Source organism: Oncorhynchus mykiss, chromosome 1, assembly GCF_013265735.2.
Source record: "Oncorhynchus mykiss isolate Arlee chromosome 1, USDA_OmykA_1.1, whole genome shotgun sequence".
Lineage (NCBI taxonomy): Eukaryota > Metazoa > Chordata > Actinopteri > Salmoniformes > Salmonidae > Oncorhynchus > Oncorhynchus mykiss.
Genome location: NC_048565.1, coordinates 80,310,463 through 80,335,265, shown reverse-complemented (window position 1 = coordinate 80,335,265; position 24,803 = coordinate 80,310,463). Strand labels below are relative to the sequence as shown.

General features: G+C 46.4%; 1 protein-coding gene across 11 annotated transcripts in view; it reads left to right on the top strand.

Annotated features, from left to right (window-relative positions):
- The window catches only part of LOC110530293 (mitogen-activated protein kinase kinase kinase kinase 3), an 83,204-nt gene that overhangs the window by 14,578 nt on the left and 43,823 nt on the right, over positions 1-24,803 (top strand). For 10 of the 11 annotated variants that reach the window (XM_021613297.2, XM_021613291.2, XM_021613282.2 and 7 more), the window contains exon 2: positions 17,481-17,538. The exons of the other annotated variant lie outside the window; for it this stretch is intronic. In XM_021613297.2, the coding sequence (XP_021468972.1) occupies positions 17,481-17,538 (58 nt within the window). The remainder of the gene's footprint in view (positions 1-17,480; positions 17,539-24,803) is intronic. 11 annotated transcript variants of the gene reach the window in all.

Genomic DNA, 24,803 nt, shown 5'->3' with positions numbered 1-24,803 from the left:
GCTGACTAAATACTTTTTTGCCCCACTGTACATGCATGCATGAATGGATATAGCATTTGAAGAGACAATAGAACCTTTAAGTTAGAATACAAGTAAAACACATTTCACGTTTACTTTTAGGAGATACTCGAAGAGTTGATTAAGTGGACACTCAAACAGAGTGAAGTGGCAATTGTAAGGTATGGGTGACTGTATCATTCAGTCCTGGCCTGTGGAATAGAGAGCATGTGTGTAATACGGGTGACCTGCCTTAAACTTGTCCTTGGCAGGCAGGTTAACAGTCTCTGAAGGGGGACTTGGGACACTGCGAAGTCCAGCCATAGGTTCTCTTTGCTCATGAAGTGAGGGCAACGATCAGTGTAGTGCACCCATTATCCCTGTATCCAGGTTATGCCGTGCCATGGAAGATTTGGCAAGCACACTTCTGGATGCTCTCAAGCTGGCCACCAATTATTGATTGATTTATGTTGCTGTGGCCCTCCTCCAGATAACACTAGTCTGTTGTAAGTCCTTACCCCCAATCCATCTTCTTAATGCCCGAGTGCCAAGCAGAGGGGCATCAGGTCACATTTTGTAGTCAGGGATCAAACCTCCAGCCTTCCAATCTCAGGGTGTCCTTACCCCCAATCCATCTTCTTAATGCTGAGTGCCATCTGTGGAGTCAAATGTCATATTCACAAACATATTTGACCACTTGTGTTTGCAAAGTAGGAAATATGTTTGTAAAATGTGCTGTCTTAAACAGAAAAAACCTTTCTTGCATTTATTTTTTGTTAATGAGGACTCATTTACTTTTGGATATTGACATATGTTTATAAAACTATAATGAACAAAATATAAATGCAACAATTTAAAATATTTTATTGAGTGACAATTCATATTAAGAAATCAGTCTATTTAAAGAAATTCAATAGGCCCTAATCTATGGATTTCACATGACTGGGCAGGGAGGCAGCCATGGGAGGGCAAAGGTCTACCCACTTGGCAGCCAGGCCCACCCACTGGGACCCAGCCATCCAGAATGAGTTTTTCCCCACAAAAGGGCTTTGTTACAGGCAGAAATACTTCTCAGCACCCTCATCCAGAAGCTGGTTGTGGAGGTCCTGGGCTGGCGTGCTTACATGTGGTCTGTGGTTGTGAGGCCGGTTGGGCGTACTGCCAAATTCTCTTAAATGAAGTTGTAGGCGGCTTATGGTAGAGAAATTAACATTAAATTATCTGGCAACTGCTCTGGTGGACAATCCTGCAGTCAGCATGCTCCCTCAACTTGAGACATCTGTGGCATTGTGTTTGACAACTGCACATTTTATTAGCCTTTTATTTTCCCCAGCACAAGGTGAACCTGTGTAATGATTATGCTGTTTAATCAGCTTCTTAATATGCCACACCTGTCAGGTGGATGGATTGTCTTGGCAAAGGAGAAATGTTCACTAACAGGGATGTGAACAACATTTGAGAGAATTAAGCTTTTTGTGCTTTTCTGGGATCTTTTATTTCAGCTCATGAAACATGGGACCAACACTTGACATGTTGTGTTTATATTTTTGTTCAGTGTACATAACTTTGTCATAACATGTGAGCTTGCATGGATATATCAAATTTGTCATTCATGCTCATGGGATCTATAGATTTAGGTCTAGGCTGTCGGTTAGCTAGCCTGCCAACATGGGCCTCCTCTTTAGCCTCTGTCAGTTCTCTGGCTGTCCAGCTAGGACTAGACCTACGCTGTAACCCACACACAGCTCACTCTGCCTGGAGTGTGCGCCTGATGCTTTCTTTCCTTCACTCCTATTCCATATTGTAAGTAGATGGTTTTCCATGCACAAAGTTCCTAGTTTTCCATGTACCGCATCCCCGCTTTTCCACACATTGTGCTCCTTTTTTCCATACCATGATGTCCCTGTTCTCCACAGGCCTCATGAATATTGCACCTCATATATTGCAATATTGCACCTCATGAATACTGCAGTCCTGGAGCTGGTCCCCAATCGCAGCTAGTCCGTTGTAACACTCTCCTGCCACCTCCTATATTTAGAATAGACCCCACTGCTGAGGAAGGACATATGGTCTTCTGTAGCCTACATCAGTGTTCTGTGTGTCTAGAGCCCTCTATCTCCGCATCAGTGACCATGTTTACATGCACACCAATATCCCGTTATAATTCGGGATGCTCAAGCATTCTGTTTTTGAGTTAATTTATATAAACATCATATCCCATTTTACAATAACCTGAAAAAGTTTGTATCCCGCTTATGAGAAACCCGGATAAGATGCCTGGGATATGCTGATCTTAGACCAATACTGTGGCATGTAAACATTTTATCCCGTTTACTGATGCTTTTCAAATCAACGCCGAATACAACAGGTGTAGTAGACCTTACCGTGAAATGCTGAATACAACAGGTGTAGTAGACCTTACCGTGAAATGCTGAATACAACAGGTGTAGTAGACCTTACCGTGAAATGCTGAATACAACAGGTGTAGTAGACCTTACCGTGAAATGCTGAATACAACAGGTGTAGTAGACCTTACCGTGAAATGCTGAATACAACAGGTGTAGTAGACCTTACCGTGAAATGCTTACAAGCCCTAAACCAACAATGCAGTTCAAGAGTTAAGAAAACGTTTACTAAATAAACTAAAGTAAAAAGCAACAATAAAATAACAATAACGAGGCTATATACAGGGTTACCGGTACCGAGACTATATACAGGGTTACCGGTACCGAGGCTATATACAGGGTTACCGGTACCGAGGCTATATACAGGGTTACCGGTACCGAGACTATATACAGGGTTACCGGTACCGAGGCTATATACAGGTTTACCGGTACCGAGGCTATATACAGGGGTACCGGTACCGAGACTATATACAGGGTTACCGGTACCGAGGCTATATACAGGGTTACCGGTACCGAGGCTATATACAGGGTTACCGGTACCGAGGCTATATACAGGGTTACCGGTACCGAGGCTATATACAGGGTTACCGGTACCGAGACTATATACAGGGTTACCGGTACCGAGACTATATACAGGGTTACCGGTACCGAGACTATATACAGGGTTACCGGTACCGAGGCTATATACAGGGTTACCGGTACCGAGGCTATATACAGGGTTACCGGTACCGAGGCTATATACAGGGTTACCGGTGCCGAGGCTATATACAGGGTTACCGGTACCGAGACTATATACAGGGTTACCGGTACCGAGGCTATATATAGGGTTACCGGTACCGAGGCTATATACAGGGTTACCGGTGCCGAGGCTATATACAGGGTTACCGGTACCGAGGCTATATACAGGGTTACCGGTACCGAGACTATATACAGGGTTACCGGTACCGAGGCTATATACAGGGTTACCGGTACCGAGACTATATACAGGGTTACCGGTACCGAGACTATATACAGGGTTACCGGTACCGAGGCTATATACAGGGGGTACCGGTACCGAGTCAATGTGTGGGGGTACAGATGAGAGGTAATTTGTAGGTAGGGGTAAAGGTAGGGGTGAAGTGACTATGCATAGATAATAAACAGCGAGTAGCAGCAGTGCAAAAACAACGGGGGTGTTGTCAATGTAATAGTACAGTGGCTCTTTGATGAATTGTTCAGCAGTCTTATAGCTTGGGGGTAGAAGCTGTTAAGGAGCCTTCTGGACCTAGACTTGGCGCTCCGGTACCACTTGATGTGCGGTAGCAGGGAAAAGTCTGACTTGGGTGACTGGAATCTTTGACCATTTTTTGAGCTTTCCTCTGACTTTCATGGGTATTTTTGCATATCACACTCCCTGCGCAGTTCAATCCACCATAATAATTCCATCATTTATTTTGCTGATACTCTATAGTTCGATACACGCATAATCTCTTCTGTCATAACTTGCTGCCCTAGAAGACTAAAGTAGTGCTCACCAGAAATTCTCACATTCTATTTCAAAACACTGGAAAGATGAATCCCTTCAAAATGTCATCGGTGTGACTGGTTTTAAGGAAATGAAAAGCTGAGAGAACTATGAAACACGTTTCTGATAAGACTTCAGTTTGTCAGGTGCATATTTTATTCCATTTTAATTAGGAAAATGATATTTATTCATGGCTACATTCAGGGATACTCGTGAGTGGGATATCAAAAGTACATGTAAACAGCTTATCCCGAATAAGACCTTAAGCAGAATATGAGCTACTATCTGGAATACTGTGCGCATGTAAACCTGGTCAATGATATGTGGCCTAGAGTAGACCTAGCTTGCTGTTTGGCCACCGTCTGAGTCGACTGAGGTGAGGTTCTCTCATGATAGAAGATGGCGTCTAACCATTGATTATACAGATGACGTATTATGTCCTTGGGACCATTTACACTTGTCGTGAGTCATCAGGCACTTGTCAGTCCCTTGTCTGCTGAAGTACTTCTTTCTTTCCTATTTGTCTTTGTTTTTCTCATTCTGCCTTGTCCTCTGTCTGTTTCTCTCTCTCTCTCTCTCTCTCTCTAGGCCTCTCTCTCTCTCTCTCTCTCTCTCTCTCTCTCTCTCTCTAGTCTCTCTCTCTCTTTATGCCTCTCTCTCTAGGCCCCTCTCTCTCTCTCTCTCTCTATAGGCCTCTCTCTCTCTCTCTCTATAGGCCTCTCTCTCTCTCTCTCTCTCTCTTTATGCCTCTCTCTCTAGGCCCCTCTCTCTCTCTCTCTCTCTCTCTCTCTCTCTCTAGGCCTCTCTCTCTCTCTAGGCCTCTCTCTCTCTCTCTCTCCCTCTCTCTAGGCCCCTCTCTCTCTCTCTCTCTCTCTCTCTAGGCCCCTCTCTCTCTCTCTCTCTCTCTCTCTAGGCCTCTTTCTCTCTCTCTCTAGGCCTCTCTCTCTCTCTCTCTCTAGGCCCCTCTCTCTCTCTCTTTAGGACTCTCTCTCTCTCTCTCTCTCTCTCTCTAGGCCCCTCTCTCTCTCTCTCTCTCTCTCTCTCTCTCTCAATTCAATTCAATTCAAGGGCTTTATTGGCATGGGAAACATGTGTTAACATTGCCAAAGCAAGTGAGGTAGATAACATATAAAGTGAATATATAAAGTGAAATAAACAATAAAAATTAACAGTAAACATTACACATACAGAAGTTTCAAAACAATAAAGACATTACACATGTCATATTATATATACAGTGTTTTAACAATGTACAAATGTTGAAGGACACAAGATAAAATAAATAAGCATAAATATGGGTTGTATTTACAATGGTGTTTGTTCTTCACTGGTTGCCCTTTTCTCGTGGCAACAGGTCACAAATCTTGCTGCTGTGATGGCACACTGTGGAATTTCACCCAGTAGATATGGGAGTTTTTCAATTGGATTTGTTTTCGAATTCTTTGTGTATCTGTGTAATCTGAGGGAAATATGTTTCTCTAATATGGTCATACATTGGGCAGGACGTTAGGAAGTGCAGCTCAGTTTCCACCTCATTTTGTGGGCAGTGTGCACATAGCCTGTCTTCTCTTGAGAGCCATGTCTGCCTACGGCGGCCTTTCTCAATAGCAAGGCTATGCTCACTGAGTCTGTACATAGTCAAAGCTTTCCTTAATTTTGGGTCAGTCACAGTGGTCAGGTATTCTGCCGCTGTGTACTCTCTGTGTAGGGCCAAATAGCATTCTAGTTTGCTCTGTTTTTTTGTTAATTCTTTCCAATGTGTCAAGTAATTATCTTTTTGTTTTGTCATGATTTGGTTGGGTCTAATTGTGCTGCTGTCCTGGGGCTCTGTAGGGTGTGTTTTTGTTTGTGAACAGAGCCCCAGGACCAGCTTGCTTAGGACTCTTCTCCAGGTTCATCTCTCTGTAGGTGATGGCTTTGTTGTGGAAGGTTTGGGAATCGCCTCCTTTTAGGTGGTCTAGGCCTCTCTCTCTCTCCCTCTCTCTCTAGGTCCCTCTCTCTCTAGGCCCCTCTCTCTCTCTCTCTCTCTCTCTCTCTCTCTCTCTCTCTCTCTCTCTAGGCCCCTCTCTCTCTCTCTCTCTCTCTCTCTCTCTCTAGGCCCCTCTCTCTCTCTAGGCCCCTCTCTCTCTCTCTCTCTCTCTCTCTCTCTCTCTCTCTCTAGGCCCCTCTCTCTCTCTCTCTCTCTCTCTAGACCCCTCTCTCTCTCTCTCTCTCTCTCTAAGCCCCTCTCTCTCTCTCTCTCTCTCTCTCTCTCTCTAGGTCCCTCTCTCTCTAGGCCCCTCTCTCTCTCTCTCTCTCTCTCTCTCTAGGCCCCTCTCTCTCTCTCTCTCTCTCTCTCTCTCTCTCTCTCTCTCTCTCTCTCTCTCTCTCTCTCTCTCTCTCTCTCTCTCTAGGCCCCTCTCTCTCTCTAGGCCCCCCTCTCTCTCTAGGCCCCCCTCTCTCTCTCTCTCTCTCTCTCTCTCTCTCTCTCTCTCTCTCTCTCTCTCTCTCTCTCTCTCGGCCCCCCTCTCTCTCTCTCTCTCTCTAGGCCCCTCTCTCTCTCTCTCTCTAAGCCTCTCTCTCTCTCTCTCTAGGCCCCTCTCTCTCTAGGCCCCTCTCTCTCTAGGCCCCTCTCTCTCTCTCTAGGCCCCTCTCTCTCTCTAGGCCCCTCTCTCTCTCTCTAGGCCCCTCTCTCTCTCTCTAGGCCCCTCTCTCTCTCTCTCTAGGCCCCTCTCTCTCTCTCTCTAGGCCCCTCTCTCTCTCTCTAGGCCCCTCTCTCTCTCTCTAGGCCCCCCCTCTCTCTCTAGGCCCCCCCTCTCTCTCTAGGCCCCCCCCTCTCTCTAGGCCCCTCTCTCTCTCTAGGCCCCTCTCTCTAGGCCCCTCTCTCTCTCTCTCTCTAGGCCTCTCTCTCTCTCTCTAGGCCCCTCTCTCTCTAGGCCCCTCTCTCTCTAGGCCCCTCTCTCTCTCTCTCTCTCTCGCTCTCTCTAGGCCCCTCTCTCTCTCTCTCTAGGCCCCTCTCTCTCTCTCTCTCTCTCTCTCTCTCTAGCCCCTCTCTCTCTCTCTCTCTCTAGGCCCCTCTCTCTCTCTCTCTCTCTAGGCCCCTCTCTCTCTCTCTCTAGGCCCCTCTCTCTCTCTCTCTCTCTCTCTCTCTCTAGGCCCCTCTCTCTCTCTCTCTCTCTCTCTCTCTCTAGGCCCCTCTCTCTCTCTAGGCCCCTCTCTCTCTCTCTAGCCCCCCCCTCTCTCTCTCTCTCTCTCTCTCTAGGCCTCTCTCTCTCTCTCTCTAGGCCCCTCTCCCTCTCTCTCTCTAGGCCCCTCTCTCTTTTTAGGCCCCTCTCTCTCTCTAGGCCCCTCTCTCTCTCTCTCTCTCTCTCTCTCTCTCTCTCTAGGCCCCTCTCTCTCTCTCTCGCTCTCTCTCTCTCTAGGCCCCTCTCTTTCTCTAGGCCCCTCTCTCTCTCTCTCTAGCCACCCCCTCTCTCTCTCTCTCTCTCTAGGCCCCTCTCTCTCTCTCTAGGCCCCTCTCTCTCTCTAGGCCCCTCTCTCTCTAGGCCCCCCTCTCTCTCTAGGCCCCTCTCTCTCTCTGTCTAGGCCCCTCTCTCTCTCTAGGCCCCTCTCTCTCTCTCTAGGCCCCTCTCTCTCTCTCTCTAGGCCCCTCTCTCTCTCTAGGCCCCTCTCTCTCTCCTCTCTCTCTCAGCCCCTCTCCTCTCTGCTTCTCTTTCTGTCATTCCCTTTCTCACTGGTGACATCGGAACTGAAGCCTTTTAAGTCAGCCTGCCAACTATTCTGGGACGGTGGAGTTGTATAGGGCAGTGTTCGTATAGAGAAAAGGGCTTTGTTCATATTGCTCAGTGAGCCCTCAGTGTCTCAGTCTGAAATTGAGGGCTGGTGAAGCTAATAAGGCAGATGCTCCATGACTGGCTGTAGCTCAAAACAAGGGCCTGTATGGGAGGGTGTATATAATGTCACATGGCATCTGTGGATGTCAATCTTCATCCTGTCTCCCACACGGTCTTATCTGCTCCTAGTAGACTGGGAGTTCTTTTTGGCTTCAGACTGGGTATTACCCATCTGTCTGGATGTTCCAGCTATAGAAGTTCTCTCCAGTTTGACATGGGCTATTCTGTCTGTGTAGTCTGGGAGGTCGATCTGTGCCCAGATGGGGTGTTCCATCCATAGAATTAGAATTGTGGGTCTGTGCCCAGACTTGTTGTTCCATCTGGCTCTAGTCTGAACCCTGACTCGTGCGTACAGGTGTCTTTTCCAGAAGTGTCTCTCAGCGGTAGAGGCTTTAGGGTTTCAGTCATGAATATTAAATACTGGTGAGATGTAGCTTCTTACTGTACATCATGGAGACCCAGATAATGTAATATTGAGAGGGACCGCCTGTCAACAACTGTCAGACGTTCATTTCTTGTAGATATTATATGATGTAGCCTACTCTGATCTCTTTAAATAAAATAAAAAGATTGAGAAATTTGCTCTGAGTTCCTTGGCTGGACAGCAACTGTGGGTGTACCAATGGGAGGGAGGGGGAGGCATGAATCAGCAAAGTCAATCAGTGCTTTTTCACTTCCAAAGTAAGTGCTCTGTAAAATAAATGGTTTATGTACCAAGATTTAAAGTAAATGACCAGTGCTGGCGTGGGTGATGGTGACGCCTCACTCAACTAAGGAGTTGATTCTGTAATGAAAGAAAGGATGAGCAGAGAGAAGTGACTCCTGTCTGCAGTTTGTGCAGCCTCCTGTGAAAGCCAGAGCTCCGTGGAAGAGATGCATCCTTTAAACGCAGCTTTTCGACCCAGCATTCTGAGACCACATTCATGCTTTTCATATATTATTCCACCACTATTTCTCATCACTAGCCCACTAATACTGTGCATATTTCTAGAAACAGATCTTGCACAAGTCAGTGTCTTTTCCCTTGTCTGACAATGACCATTAGGCCGAGGTTATGTTAACTTTATTTATGGTTATAGTGGTCATTTAAGAACAGGAAGTAGTTGATCTATAATGAATAGCATAAATATGTGTTATTTGTAAGTGAAAATAGGGGTTTCTAGGAGTCCGGTCCCCGTGGTTGGTTGTTCCATTTCTAATCTCTCGTCTGGCCCAGATCTGAGCCATCGTGCTGTGAGCCCCACCTAGGGTGTGTGTGTGTGTGTGTGTGTGTGGCACAGTTTTTCACTGCATCCTCATTATGCTTATTTATAATGTTTTTGAAATCGTACTGCCATAAAATAAAAATAAGTCTGTCACATATTATTATTTTCATTCATACTGGCAGTGTATCATACAATTATAATATAGCCTAGACGGTGGGTTTTGATCGTGCTGGTTCATTAAAACTGAAGTCGTTGATGTATCATCATGCAGTTCAGGCTTTGGCTTTGGCTTTGGCTTTGCAACTTACTTTTCTGTAATTAGTCCACTGATCAGTATTCCTGGGTGCTCAGGCTGTTCTCTCCTCTGCTGCTGGGAGATTGCCATGTATGCAGGATGCAAATTATATTTAAATGCTGCCCCCCAGTGTTCGTGCTGGCTGACCTCTGACCCTGCGATTGACTTGCTCAGTGTTCCCATGCGAGGTTAGCAGAACGCTGATAGGGTTTAGGAGACTGGTGTAGAGGGGAGAGTGAGGAGACTGGTGGAGAGGGGAGAGTGAGGAGACTGGTGGAGAGGGGAGAGTGAGGAGACTGGTGGAGAGGGGAGAGTGAGGAGACTGGTGGAGAGGGGAGAGTGAGGAGACTGGTGGAGAGGGGAGAGTGAGGAGACTGGTGGAGAGGGGAGAGTGAGGAGACTGGTGGAGAGGGGAGAGTGAGGAGACTGGTGGAGAGGGGAGAGTGAGGAGACTGGTGGAGAGGGGAGAGTGAGGCGACTGGTGGGGAGGGGAGAGTGAGGAGACTGGGGGAGAGTGAGGAGACTGGTGGGGAGGGGAGAGTGAGGAGACTGGTGGGGAGAGTGAGGAGACTGGTGGGGAGGGGAGAGTGAGGAGACTGGTGGAGAGGGGAGAGTGAGGAGACTGGTGGAGAGGGGAGAGTGAGGAGACTGGTGGAGAGGGGAGAGTGAGGAGACGAGGGGAGAGTGAGGAGACTGGTGGAGTGAGGAGAGTGAGGAGACTGGTGGAGAGAGGAGAGTGAGGAGACTGGTGGAGAGGGGAGAGTGAGGAGACTGGTGGATAGGGGAGAGTGAGGAGACTGGTGGAGAGGGGAGAGTGAGGCGACTGGTGGGGAGGGGAGAGTGAGGCGACTGGTGGGGAGGGGAGAGTGAGGAGAGTGAGTTGACTGGTGGAGAGTGAGGAGACTGGTGGGGAGGGGAGAGAGAGGAGACTGGTGGAGTGAGGAGAGAGGAGACTGGTGGAGAGAGGAGACTGGTGGAGAGGGGAGACTGGTGGAGAGGGGAGAGTGAGGAGACTGGTGGAGAGGGGAGAGTGAGGAGACGAGGGGAGAGTGGGGAGAGTGAGGAGACGAGGGGAGAGTGAGGAGACTGGTGGAGAGAGGAGAGTGAGGAGACTGGTGGAGAGGGGAGAGTGAGGAGACTGGTGGATAGGGGAGAGTGAGGAGACTGGTGGAGAGGGGAGAGTGAGGCGACTGGTGGGGAGGGGAGAGTGAGGAGAGTGAGGAGACTGGTGGAGAGGGGAGAGTGAGGAGACTGGTGGGGAGGGGAGAGTGAGGAGACTGGTGGAGTGAGGAGAGTGAGGAGACTGGTGGAGAGGGGAGAGTGAGGAGACTGGTGGAGAGGGGAGAGTGAGGAGACTGGTGGAGAGGGGAGAGTGAGAAGACTGGTGGAGAGTGAGGAGACTGGTGGGGAGAGTGAGGAGACTGGTGGGGAGGGGAGAGTGAGGAGACTGGTAGAGTGAGGAGAGAGGAGACTGGTGGAGAGGGGAGACTGGTGGAGAGGGGAGAGTGAGGAGACTAGTGGAGAGGGGAGAGTGAGGAGACTGGTGGAGAGTGAGGAGACTGGTGGAGAGGGGAGAGTGAGGAGACTGGTGGGGAGGGGAGAGTGAGGAGACTGGTGGAGTGAGGAGACTGGTGGAGAGGGGAGAGTGAGGAGACTGGTGGAGAGGGGAGAGTGAGGAGACTGGTGGAGAGGGGAGAGTGAGGAGACTGGTGGGGAGGGGAGAGTGAGGAGACTGGTGGGGAGGGGAGAGTGAGGAGACTGGTGGGGAGGGGAGAGTGAGGAGACTGGTGGGGAGGGGAGAGTGAGGAGACTGGTGGAGAGGGGAGACTGTTGGGGAGGGGAGAGTGATGAGACTGGTGGTGGGGAGGGGAGAGTGAGGAGACTGGTGGTGGAGAGGGGAGAGTGAGGAGACTGGTGGTGGAGAGGGGAGAGTGAGGAGACTGGTGGTGGAGAGTGAGGAGACTGGTGGTGGAGAGGGGAGAGTGAGGAGACTGGTGGAGAGGGGAGAGTGAGGAGACTGGTGGAGAGGGGAGAGTGAGGAGACTGGTGGAGAGGGGAGAGTGAGGAGACTGGTGGGGAGGGGAGAGTGAGGAGACTGGTGGGGAGGGGAGAGTGAGGAGACTGGTGGAGAGAGGGGAGAGTGAGGAGACTGGTGGAGAGGGGAGACTGGTGGAGAGGGGGGACTGGTGGAGAGTGAGGAGACTGGTGGAGAGTGAGGAGACTGGTGGAGAGGGAGGAGACTGGTGGAGAGGGGAGAGGGAGGAGACTGGTGGAGAGGGGAGAGAGGGGAGAGTGGTGGAGAGGGGAGAGTGAGGAGACTGGTGGAGAGGGGAGTGTGAGGAGACTGGTGGAGAGGGGAGAGTGAGGAGACTGGTGGAGTGAGGGGAGAGTGAGGAGACTGGTGGAGAATGAGGAGACTGGTGGAGAGGGGAGACTGGTGGAGAGTGAGGAGACTGGTGGAGAGTGAGGAGACTGGTGGAGAGTGAGGAGACTGGTGGAGAGTGAGGAGACTGGGGGAGACCGGTGGAGAGGGGAGAGTGAGGAGACTGGTGGAGAGAGGAGAGTGAGGAGACTGGTGGAGAGAGGAGACTGGTGGAGAGGGGAGACTGGTGGAGAGAGGAGACTGGTGGAGAGGGGAGACTGGTGGAGAGGGGAGAGTGAGGACACTGGTGGAGGAAGGAGAGGGGAGAGTGAGGAGACTGGTGGAGGAAGGAGAGGGGAAAGTGAGGAGACTGGTGGGGGAAGGAGAGGGGAGAGTGAGGAGACTGGTGGGGGAAGGAGAGGGGAGAGTGAGGAGACTGGTGGGGGAAGGAGAGGGGAGAGTGAGGAGACTGGTGGGGGAAGTTAAAATGATTGAGTTTAGCTAGCTTGAGTGATGATGACAGAGCTTATTCAGTATGGCACAATGATGTTTTAATGTTCAGATATATCATGTAGAATAGACATGGCTGTCTGACTTGTAGCCTACATCACAGGAGTCAGCTCTATTCATGACTGTTATAGTTCAGTATGTGGTACCTTCCAGAATGTGACCTTGATGTTGGAGACGGACACAGAAATGGACAATCAGTATCAGAGAGATGGAGAGGATGGGGTTTGAAATGTCAGAGCAGGAGACCGATAAAGGAGATGTTCAACGTATATTTCAGGGTTGATAGGATTGTCCTCCAATCAGTTTCTAAATGTACTTTTTTTTGTTTGTGTCCAGTCTTAAATTCATTAGGCCTAAGCCAGGATATCAATTTTGCTCATCAAACTCTCACAAGATTTCAATCAACTCACTTTTTTAGACAGATTAGACAGACTGAGTTGGGTTTGAAAATACTTTGACACAGAAAGTGAGTCATTTAGCCTGATGTGGTGTGTTGACGAGTTAGTCCTAGTCAAAGGGACTGTTTTGTGAACTGGCTTAGACCTGTGACATAAGAAGATGGATGAGTTCAAGTCAGTCTCCATGTTAGATTGTACTGAGTAAGAAAATGTTCCTTGAATTTCAGTCTCAAGGAATGCCAATGTTTTCAGTCCAAATCAAATGAAGTTGTATTGGTCACATACATACACATGGTTAGCAGATGTTAATGCAACTATACACCCGAACATCACACCTGTGGGACAGGTACAGGGTTATAACAACAACGGCCCGAGTTACACCAGGAACGCACAATCCCTCCATCAGTGGTCAGACTGTCCGCAATAGGCTGAGAGAGGCTGGACTGAGGGCTTGTAGGCCTGTTGTAAGGCAGGTCCTCACCAGACATCACCGGCAACAACATCACCTATGGGCACAAACCCACCGTCGCTGGACCAGACAGGACTGGCAAAAAGTGCTCTTCACTGACGAGTCGCGGTTTTGTCTCACCAGGGGTGATGGTCGGATTTGCGTTTATCGTTGAAGGAATGAGCGTTACACCGAGGCGTGTACTCTGGAGCGGGATCGATTTGGAGGTGGAGGGTCCGTCATGGTCTGGGGCGGTGCGTCATAGCATCATCGGACTGAGCTTGTTGTCATTGCAGGCATTCTCAACGCTGTGCGTTACAGGGAAGACATCCTCCCTCATGTGGTACCCTTCCTGCAGGCTCATCCTGACATGACCCTCCAGCATGACAATGCCACCAGCCATACTGCTCGTTCTGTGCAGGATTTCCTGCAAGACAGGAATGTTAGTGTTCTGCCATGGCCAGCGAAGAGCCCGGATCTCAACACCATTGAGCACCTCTGGGACCTGTTGGATCAGAGGGTGAGGGCTAGGGCCATTCCCCCCTCAGAAACTTGCAGGTGCCTTGGTGGAAGAGTGGGGTAACATCTCACAGCAAGAACTGGCAAATCTGGTGCAGTCCAAGAGGAGGAGATGCACTGCAGTACTTAATGCAGCTGGTGGCCACACCAGATACTGACTGTTACTTTTGATTTTGACCCATTTTGATTTTGACTCCCTTTGTTCAGGGACACATTATTCAATTTCTGTTAGTCACATGTCACAGTTGTATTTTGTTATGTTCATACAAATATTTGCCCATGTTAAGTTTGCTGAAAATATAAGCAGTTTCCAGTGAGAAGATGTTTATTTTGCGTGTGTGTGTGTTTCACACTAGGCTTATAGGCTATGTCTACGCTGCGTTGTAGGCCTGTGCCTCTTAGGTAAAACTGTGCTGGAAAAAAAACATTTCTGACTATTCTGTTAAAACAACTAGAGCCTTTGCGCACTTTGTAATAATTGCCGCATTTCAAGCTGTCTTTTTGTGAGGCACAACCAGGAACTAGTTCTTTACGATTGCGAATGGTGTCGTCGATTAACCAGAATTGGAATATCCTCAATCATTGTTTAAATCTCTAGACACAGCCTACAGGGAGGAGGTGAGGGCACTCGGAGTGTGGTGTCATGTCTCACTCAATGTCAACAAAACATAGGAAATGATCATGGACTTCAGGAAACAACAAAGGGTGCACCCCCCTATCCACATCGACGGGACAGCAGTGGAGAAGGTGGAAAGTTTTAAGTTCCTCTGCGCACACGTCATGGATAACTTGGAATGGTCCACCCACACAGACAGTCTGGTGAGGAAGACGCAACAGCGCCTCTTCAACCTCAGGAGGCTGAATAAATGTGGCTTGTCACCTAAAACCCTCACAAACTTTTACAGATGAGAACATCCTGTCGGGCTGTATCACCGCCTGGTACCGCAACTGCTCTGCCCACAACCACAAGACTCTCCAGAGGGTGGTGCAGTCTGCACAACTCATCACTGGGGGCAAACTACCTGCCCTCCAGGACACCGACAGCACCCGATATTGCAGGAAGGCCAAAAATATCATCAAGGACAACAACCACCGGAGCCACTGCCTGTTCACCCCGTTATCATCCAGAAGGTGAGGTCAGTACAGGTGCATCAAAGCTTGGACCGAGAGACTGGAAAACAGTTTCTATGTCAAGGCCATCAGACTGTTAAACAGCCATCACTAACATAGAGAGGCTGCTACCTACATACAGACTCTAAATCATTGGCCACTTTAATAAATGGATCACTAGTCACTTTAATAATGCCACTTTAGCCTCCCGATTGGTACAGGGGTCTAAGGCACTGCTTCGAAGTGCTAGCTGTGCCGCTAGAGATTCTGGGTTCGAGTCCTGGCTCTGTCGAGGGACGCCTGCGACCAGGAGACCCATGGGGCGGCACACAATTGGCCCAGCGTTGTCCGGGTTAGGGGAGGCTTTGGCCGGCAGGCATGTTGTTGTCCCATCGCGCACCAGTGACTCCTGTGGCGGGCCGGTGCAGTGCACGCTGACACGGTCGCCAGATGTACGGTGTTTCCTCCGACACATTAGTGTGGCTGGCTTCCAGGTTAAGTGGGCATTGTGTCAAGAAGCAGTGCGGCTTGGTTGTGTTGAGGACGCATGGCTCTCGACCTTCGCCTCTCCCGAATCCGTACGGGAGTTGCAGCGATGAGACAATTGGATACCACGGAATTGGGGGAAAAAATATAATAATACCAAAAAGATTATGCCACTTTAATAATGTTTACATATCTTGCATTCCTCATCTCATATGTATATACTGAATTCTATACCATCTATTGCATCTTGCCTATGCCACTCTGTCATCCATATAATTCTATGTATATATTCTTATTCCATTGCTTTACTTAGATATGTGTGTATTAGGTAGTTGTTGGGGAATTGTTAGATTACTTGTTAGATATTACTGCACTTTCGGAACTGGAGGCACAAGCTACACTTGTATTAACATCTGCTAACCATGTGTATGTGACCAATAACATTTAATTTGATTTAGTTTGGGAACATTCTGGCTTCCCAGTAGATTACAACGGCGATGGACAAAGTTGTGGATAAAACGTTAACAGTACGTCACCAAGCTCAAGCCTATGCAGCTGCCAACGACTCCAATATGTTGCACCATTTATGGCAGAGCAAGACTGAAACACAGAGACAAACAACACAACATTGCTTCCCTCTGTATTCAAGCAGCACTTGGCTGCTGATTTATAACCTAGCCAAATAAATTAGAAGAGTGATAGGTAGGCTGTGTTTTATATTTTATACTTTAGTTTATAGCTGCAGACATTATGGACTTCCCTCTTGCACCCATTTCAGCAAACCGGTAGTGCCAGCTCTATATAAGCAAACCAAAGCCCAGGTTTTAAATGAATTGGTCAATGCATCCTGTTTTGTGCTTAGTGACATCCCATCACATTACCCTGGAGTGGGAGATGTACGTACGGTGGTACAGACATGGCCCCTTTGAGAGTCACAAGTGCCATCTGGGCTGAAGGAGGCAGTGTCATGATGTGTTCATAACCAAGTGGGAATTTACCACATATGAAAAATCCTCTTGAATGGTAGTGATTACTAGTGGGAAATTCACCTATCATCCTGAGCACCCACTTCTCCAACATGGTGACCTCTGACTTCACCTGCTAAGTAAATTACCTCCAGAACAGCATTTACTGTAGTTAAATGCAACCACAAAACAGTCTTTATAAAAAGCAATCTATTAATGTGGTTTTTGAACTCAAATTTGTTTACAAGCATGATTGCTGTACTTTTTAATTTATGGTTGACACCACTTGTTGGCCATTAGCCAATCCCCGTTTCTCAACAAATTCTGACTTTACAACTGGTAAATTCCCACCTCCTACATGGTTACAAACGCAGCATCAGATTGGAACCTTGAGGCCCAACATACCAGTCCTGTCACAACAGACAATACCAGGAACATTGTGACTGGAATTTAATTTCCCCGCTGTACTGAAAAGTGAACCATGACCCCAAGAATCACAGTACGTACTGAACCGTGGGTTTGGTAAACCGTTACACACCTTCCGGCCACATCATCATAATGATGCACAATGTATTGTTTTTATGATCTTATTTGCTTTTCAAAGGTAGCCATCTTCAGTAATATCCATCAAATGTATTTGTTTGCAAATATTCCATCCATAACTTCCCATCCATAACTTCAGTACTATTATTATCATCACTTTGGATACATGTGTTAGCCTGTAAGGCCAGTTAGCATTTGTTTTTCATTTTTTTAATTTGACCCCTTTTTCTCCCCAATTTTGTGGTATCCAATTGTTTTTAGTAGCTACTACTTGTCTCATCGCTACAACTCCCATACGGGTTCGGGAGAGACGAAGGTTGAAAGTCATGCGTCCTCCGATACACAACCCAACCAATCCGCACTGCTTCTTAACACAGCGCACATCCAACCCGGAAGCCAGCCGCACCAATGTGTCGGAGGAAACACCGTGCACCTGGTTAGCGCGCACAACCTTGGTTAGCGCGCACTGTGCCCGGCCCGCCACAGGAGTCGCTGGTGCGTGATGAGACAAGGACATCCATCCTAACCCGGACGACGCTAGGCCAATTGTGCATCGCCCCACGGACCTCCCGGTCGCGGCCGGTTACGACAGAGCCTGGGCACAAACCCAGGTGGCACAGCTGGTGCTGCAGTACAGCGCCCTTAACCACTGCGCCACCCGTGAGGCCATGCCAGTTAGCAGTTAAGCAATGTTATCCTACAGTAGCAGCCAACTGACTGTTCTAGCCTACACTCTCTCAGGCTTAAACACAGTGTTGGTCTGACAGAGGCCAGTCCTCTCTAAACTCCAGTATGTTCCCTCCTACAGACAGCTGGCTAATAAATGCTCTCTCTCTCTCTCTCTCTCTCTCTCTCCTCCAGGCCCGTAATGTCAACACCGGGGAACTGGCTGCCATTAAAGTTATTAAGCTGGAACCTGGTAAACTCTTTTTTTTTCTCTCTACCATGTGTCATCACTGTTTCCCTCTCCCTCCTCCTCCTCCTTTACCTCCCCTTTGTCCCCTTTCCCTCCTCCTTTCTCTCCTCTCTTATCCCTCATCCACCATTTCCCAAGTTTTCTCCAGTCTTTTACAAACCCATTTTACACTAGGCAGTCTCTTGCCTTCTGTTGCAGACATAATCAAATGTTTATTTTGTTAATCGTCCTCTGTCCCCAACAGCTGAATCGAATTATCCCTTAGAAAGACAAGGCCATGTCTGAATACCCATAATTGCATCCTAAATAGTAGGCCGACTGAGAATGTGAAAAAAATTAAGTTTAAAAGTATGTGACATTTCGAAAATCAAGTATTCTTTAAATGGCCGGATGTCATACTAATTTCGGCTTTCACAACAGCAGATCAATTAGATATGGGGATGTGGTACCGAAATCAACGCAGTCATGCAGGACGCAGTATGCAAAAATAGAATGTTTAATAGTATGTGACATTTTGGAAATGGAGTGGTTTAAATGCCAGGATGTTATACTCATCTCTTCTGTAGGCTAGGCGACCTATTTAATGTATGGATCAAGCCTTAGCAGTCATTCTGATCTCTTTCCCAGTGATCTGTGCTTTAGTTTATTATGTTGCTCTCCAGCGGTTCTGATTTTTTTCCCCAAATCAAATCAAATGTTATTTGTCACATACACATGGTTAGCAGATGTTAATGCGAGTGTAGTGAAATGCTTGTGCTTCTAGTTCCGACAATGCAGTAATAACCAGCAAGTAATCTAACCTAACAATTCCAAAACTACTGTCTTGTACACAGTGTAAGGGGATAAAGAATATGTACATAAGGATATATGAATGAGTGATGGTACAGAACGGCATAGGCAAGATGCAGTAGATGGTATCGAGTACAGTATATACATATGAGATGAGTAATGTAGGGTATGTAAACAAAGTGGCATAGTTTAAAGTGGCTAGTGATACATGTATTACATAAAGATGCAGTAGATGATATAGAGTACAGTATATACATATACATATGCGATGAGTAATGTAGGGTATGTAAACATTATATTAAGTAGCATTGTTTAAAGTGGCTAGTGATATATTTTACATCAATTTCCATCGATTCCCATTATTAAAGTGGCTGTAGTTGAGTCAGTGTGTTGGCAGTAGCCACTCAATGTTAATGGTGGCTGTTTAACAGTCTGATGGCCTTGAGATAGAAGCTGGTTTTCAGCTGAATTTGCGACGCACCTGACTGTCCACGTCCTTTTCATTTGAACATTTAGAAGTTTTTGTGTGTACTGTTTTGATTTCTATATGTTACAACATTTAGGTTTTTACTGATACATATGTTGAAATTAAACAAATTATCTGTTTCTGTCTTCAGTCCTTTTTAAATAGGATAGATGGGCTTTATGTTCTACTATAGTATAGGTAGAATGTGATAGTCTGCCTATAATCAACCTGAGTAGGCCTATAACTCCATTAGGTAGAATGTGATAGTCTGCCTATAATCAACCTGAGTAGACCTATAACTCCATTAGGTTGAATGTGATAGTCTGCCTATAACCAACCTGAGTAGGCCTAGAACTCCATTAGGTAGACTGTGATAGTCTGCCTATAACCAACCTGAGCAGGCCTAGCACTCCATTAGGTTGATTGTGATAGTCTACCTATAACCAACCTGAGCAGGCCTAGCACTCCATTAGGTTGATTGTGATAGTCTACCTATAACCAACCTGAGCAGGCCTAAAACTCCATTAGGTTGATTGTGATAGTCTGACTATAACCAACCTGAGCAGGCCTAGAACTCCATTCCTATTCAGAGTTTAGAGAAATTAATTACATTGGAAATGAGCTATTATCAGGCTGGTTAATGCGATGCGTGTCTTTTGAATTTGGAAAAATCCACCCGCACTCGGCCCCGCCCCACCTATTCAGCCAATCAGGAGCCTCTCCAGCATTGCGGCCGTGGCATACTGCATACTTTTTCCTAAACAGTACGTGCTAAATAGAATGCGACGATGAGTACATAGTATGCAGTTTAAGTATGCAGTACACTAGTGTGGGTATTCGGACACGCCATTGTCTTGTCACCGTCTTCACAATTTAACAGTCCAATGAATGCCTTTTTATGGTTCTCTCTTATCAGTCATGATTTCTGCGTAGATGTTGGTTCACAGTACACTGATTTTAATGATTTAGATGGAACTATAAACAGCTAGTTTGTTTCTGCTTGTGATTTATGAGCATCATCATTCAAACCCCTTGTCTCTCCTCCTAAAGTGTTTATTTTCTGTCTAATTTGAGTTTGAGTGTAATTTTCAGAGCCCTTTAATGGAAGTGAATGCGTGTTGCTAGGCTACATTCCAATCATTCACCAAGTCTGGAGCACAGCTTGCGAGCCAAACAAAATAACATGCAGCACACGCAGTGCCCCTGTTTCCGCTTCCTCCTCCATAGAATGTTCTATCTGCAAACAACCACAGACGCTACCAAGCTGCCACCTAAATGTGTGTTTCTGTGCCCGGGTATGCAGTACACAGTACATGCATATCTTTACCACTACAGCTGGAGGTCTTTATTTTTCCTGCACACTGTGAATATCATTTTGTTGCGCACATTAACAATTTCTTGCATCACAAAGAAGATTAGGCTAAATTTACAAGGTGGCATCCTTGTCAGTTTTTCAGTTCAAGTGGAGGAAATCTCCTCGTATTTTGATGGCATCCTCTTAATAGATGCAGCTGACGATTGTTGAGGGAGCAGCCTAGTCTGTCTACTGTACCAAGGTACTTTTAGACTAAAACTGTGCCTCTATTGTCTGTAGGCCTTGTCCCTTGATGTACATCTACCCCCGGGTTTCCCAAACAGTCCTGGAGACACCAAGGCGTGCACGTTTTGCTTTTTGCCCTGGGGAGGGGACTGCAGGAGCGACTTTGGGAAACCCTGGTCTAACCTGACGAAAGCTGTTCACTCAGTTTTTCAATACAGTTGCTATGAATTTAATCTGAAGGATATTAATGTGTTTTTCCTCCTAATGTGTCTGTTAGGGGTGTCCTAATGTCTGTTAGGGTTGTTAGGGGTGTCCTAATGTGTCAGGGGTGTCCTAATGTGTCTGTTAGGGTTGTTAGGGGTGTTAGGGTTGTCCTAATGTGTCTGTTAGGGGTGTCCTAATGTGTCAGGGGTGTCCTAATGTGTCTGTTAGGGTTGTTAAGGGTGTCCTAATGTGTCAGGGGTGTCCTAATGTGTCTTTTAGGGTTGTTAGGGGTGTCCTAATGTGTCAGGGGTGTCCTAATGTGTCTGTTAAGGGTGTCCTAATGTGTCAGGGGTGTCCTAATGTGTCTGTTAGGGTTGTTAGGGGTGTTAGGGTTGTCCTAATGTGTCTGTTAGGGGTGTTAGGGTTGTCCTAATGTGTCTGTTAGGGTTGTTAAGGGTGTCCTAATGTGTCAGGGGTGTCCTAATGTGTCTGTTAGGGTTGTTAGGGGTGTCCTAATGTGTCAGGGGTGTCCTAATGTGTCTGTTAGGGTTGTTAAGGGTGTCCTAATGTGTCAGGGGTGTCCTAATGTGTCTGTTAGGGTTGTTAGGGGTGTTAGGGTTGTCCTAATGTGTCTGTTAGGGGTGTTAGGGTTGTCCTAATGTGTCTGTTAGGGTTGATAGGGGTGTCCTAATGTGTCAAGGGTGTCCTAATGTGTCTGTTAGGGTTGTTAAGGGTGTCCTAATGTGTCAGGGGTGTCCTAATGTGTCTGTTAGGGTTGTTAGGGGTGTTAGGGTTGTCCTAATGTGTCTGTTAGGAGTGTTAGGGGTGTCCTAATGTGTCTGTTAGGGGTGTCCTAATGTGTCAAGGGTGTCCTAATGTGTCTGTTAGGGTTGTTACGGGTGTCCTAATGTGTCAGGGGTGTCCTAATGTGTCTGTTAGGGTTGTTAGGGTTGTCCTAATGTGTCTGTTATGGTTGTTAGGGGTGTCCTAATGTGTCTGTTAGGGTTGTTAGGGGTGTCCTAATGTGTCAGGGGTATCCTAATGTGTCTGCATTCTGCAGGCCTGATGCGGCGCAGTTCGTATCAAGCAGCTCCATAACTGTAATCGCTCCCAGGGTGACCATGTCACGTAAGCCAGATGCTCATAAATCAAAAGCAGAAACAAACAAAATGTTTATAGTTCCATCTAATTCATGAATTCAATGTCAGACCCACTGGCTCCAGGTCATCTACAAGTCCATGCTAGGTAAAGCTCCGCCTTATCTCAGTTCACTGGTCATGATGGCAACACCCACCCGTAGCACGCGCTCCAGCGGGTGTATCTCACTGATCATCCCTAAAGCCAACACCTCATTTGGCCGCCTTTCATTCCAGTTCTCTGCTGCCTGTGACTGGAACGAATTGCAAAAATCGCTGAAGTTGGAGACTTTTATCTCCCTCACCAACTTTAAACATCTGCTATCTGAGCAGCTAACCGATCGCTGCAGCTGTACATAGTCTATCGGTAAATAGCCCACCCAATTTACCTACCTCATCCCCATACTGTTTTTATTTATTTACTTTTCTGCTCTTTTGCACATCAGTATCTACCTGCACATGACCATCTGATCATTTATCACTCCAGTGTTAATCTGATAAATTGTAATTATTCGCCTACCTCCTCATGCCTTTTGCACACAATGTACAGTATATAGACTCTCTTTTTTTTCCTACTGTGTTATTGACTTGTTTATTGTTTACTCCATGTGTAACTCTGTGTTGTTGTCTGTTCACACTGCTATGCTTTATCTTGGCCAGGTTGCAGTTGTAAATGAGAACTTGTTCTCAACTAGCCTACCTGGTTAAATAAAGGTGTTCTCAACTAGCCTACCTGGTTAAATAAAGGTGTTCTCAACTAGCCTACCTGGTTAAATAAAGGTGTTCTCAACTAGCCTACCTGGTTAAATAAAGGTGTTCTCAACTAGCCTACCTGGTTAAATAAAGGTGTTCTCAACTAGCCTACCTGGTTAAATAAAGGTGTTCTCAACTAGCCTACCTGGTTAAATAAAGGTGTTCTCAACTGGCCTACCTGGTTAAATAAAGGTGTTCTCAACTAGCCTACCTGGTTAAATAAAGGTGTTCTCAACTAGCCTACCTGGTTAAATAAAGGTGTTCTCAACTAGCCTACCTGGTTAAATAAAGGTGTTCTCAACTAGCCTACCTGGTTAAATAAAGGTGTTCTCAACTAGCCTACCTGGTTAAATAAAGGTGTTCTCAACTAGCCTACCTGGTTAAATAAAGGTGTTCTCAACTAGCCTACCTGGTTAAATAAAGGTGTTCTCAACTAGCCTACCTGGTTAAATAAAGGTGTTCTCAACTAGCCTACCTGGTTAAATAAAGGTGTTCTCAACTAGCCTACCTGGTTAAATAAAGGTGTTCTCAACTAGCCTACCTGGTTAAATAAAGGTGTTCTCAACTAGCCTACCTGGTTAAATAAAGGTGTTCTCAACTAGCCTACCTGGTTAAATAAAGGTGTTCTCAACTAGCCTACCTGGTTAAATAAAGGTGTTCTCAACTAGCCTACCTGGTTAAATAAAGGTGTTCTCAACTAGCCTACCTGGTTAAATAAAGGTGTTCTCAACTAGCCTACCTGGTTAAATAAAGGTGTTCTCAACTAGCCTACCTGGTTAAATAAAGGTGTTCTCAACTAGCCTACCTGGTTAAATAAAGGTGTTCTCAACTAGCCTACCTGGTTAAATAAAGGTGTTCTCAACTAGCCTACCTGGTTAAATAAAGGTGTTCTCAACTAGCCTACCTGGTTAAATAAAGGTGTTCTCAACTAGCCTACCTGGTTAAATAAAGGTGTTCTCAACTAGCCTACCTGGTTAAATAAAGGTGTTCTCAACTAGCCTACCTGGTTAAATAAAGGTGTTCTCAACTAGCCTACCTGGTTAAATAAAGGTGTTCTCAACTAGCCTACCTGGTTAAATAAAGGTGTTCTCAACTAGCCTACCTGGTTAAATAAAGGTGTTCTCAACTAGCCTACCTGGTTAAATAAAGGTGTTCTCAACTAGCCTACCTGGTTAAATAAAGGTGTTCTCAACTTGCCTACCTGGTTAAATAAAGGTGTTCTCAACTAGCCTACCTGGTTAAATAAAGGTGTTCTCAACTAGCCTACCTGGTTAAATAAAGGTGTTCTCAACTAGCCTACCTGGTTAAATAAAGGTGTTCTCAACTAGCCTACCTGGTTAAATAAAGGTGTTCTCAACTAGCCTACCTGGTTAAATAAAGGTGTTCTCAACTAGCCTACCTGGTTAAATAAAGGTGTTCTCAACTGGCCTACCTGGTTAAATAAAGGTGTTCTCAACTAGCCTACCTGGTTAAATAAAGGTGTTCTCAACTAGCCTACCTGGTTAAATAAAGGTGTTCTCAACTAGCCTACCTGGTTAAATAAAGGTGTTCTCAACTAGCCTACCTGGTTAAATAAAGGTGTTCTCAACTAGCCTACCTGGTTAAATAAAGGTGTTCTCAACTAGCCTACCTGGTTAAATAAAGGTGTTCTCAACTAGCCTACCTGGTTAAATAAAGGTGTTCTCAACTAGCCTACCTGGTTAAATAAAGGTGTTCTCAACTAGCCTACCTGGTTAAATAAAGGTGTTCTCAACTAGCCTACCTGGTTAAATAAAGGTGTTCTCAACTAGCCTACCTGGTTAAATAAAGGTGTTCTCAACTAGCCTACCTGGTTAAATAAAGGTGTTCTCAACTAGCCTACCTGGTTAAATAAAGGTGTTCTCAACTAGCCTACCTGGTTAAATAAAGGTGTTCTCAACTAGCCTACCTGGTTAAATAAAGGTGTTCTCAACTAGCCTACCTGGTTAAATAAAGGTGTTCTCAACTAGCCTACCTGGTTAAATAAAGGTGTTCTCAACTAGCCTACCTGGTTAAATAAAGGTGTTCTCAACTAGCCTACCTGGTTAAATAAAGGTGTTCTCAACTAGCCTACCTGGTTAAATAAAGGTGTTCTCAACTAGCCTACCTGGTTAAATAAAGGTGTTCTCAACTAGCCTACCTGGTTAAATAAAGGTGTTCTCAACTTGCCTACCTGGTTAAATAAAGGTGTTCTCAACTAGCCTACCTGGTTAAATAAAGGTGTTCTCAACTAGCCTACCTGGTTAAATAAAGGTGTTCTCAACTAGCCTACCTGGTTAAATAAAGGTGTTCTCAACTAGCCTACCTGGTTAAATAAAGGTGTTCTCAACTAGCCTACCTGGTTAAATAAAGGTGAAATAAA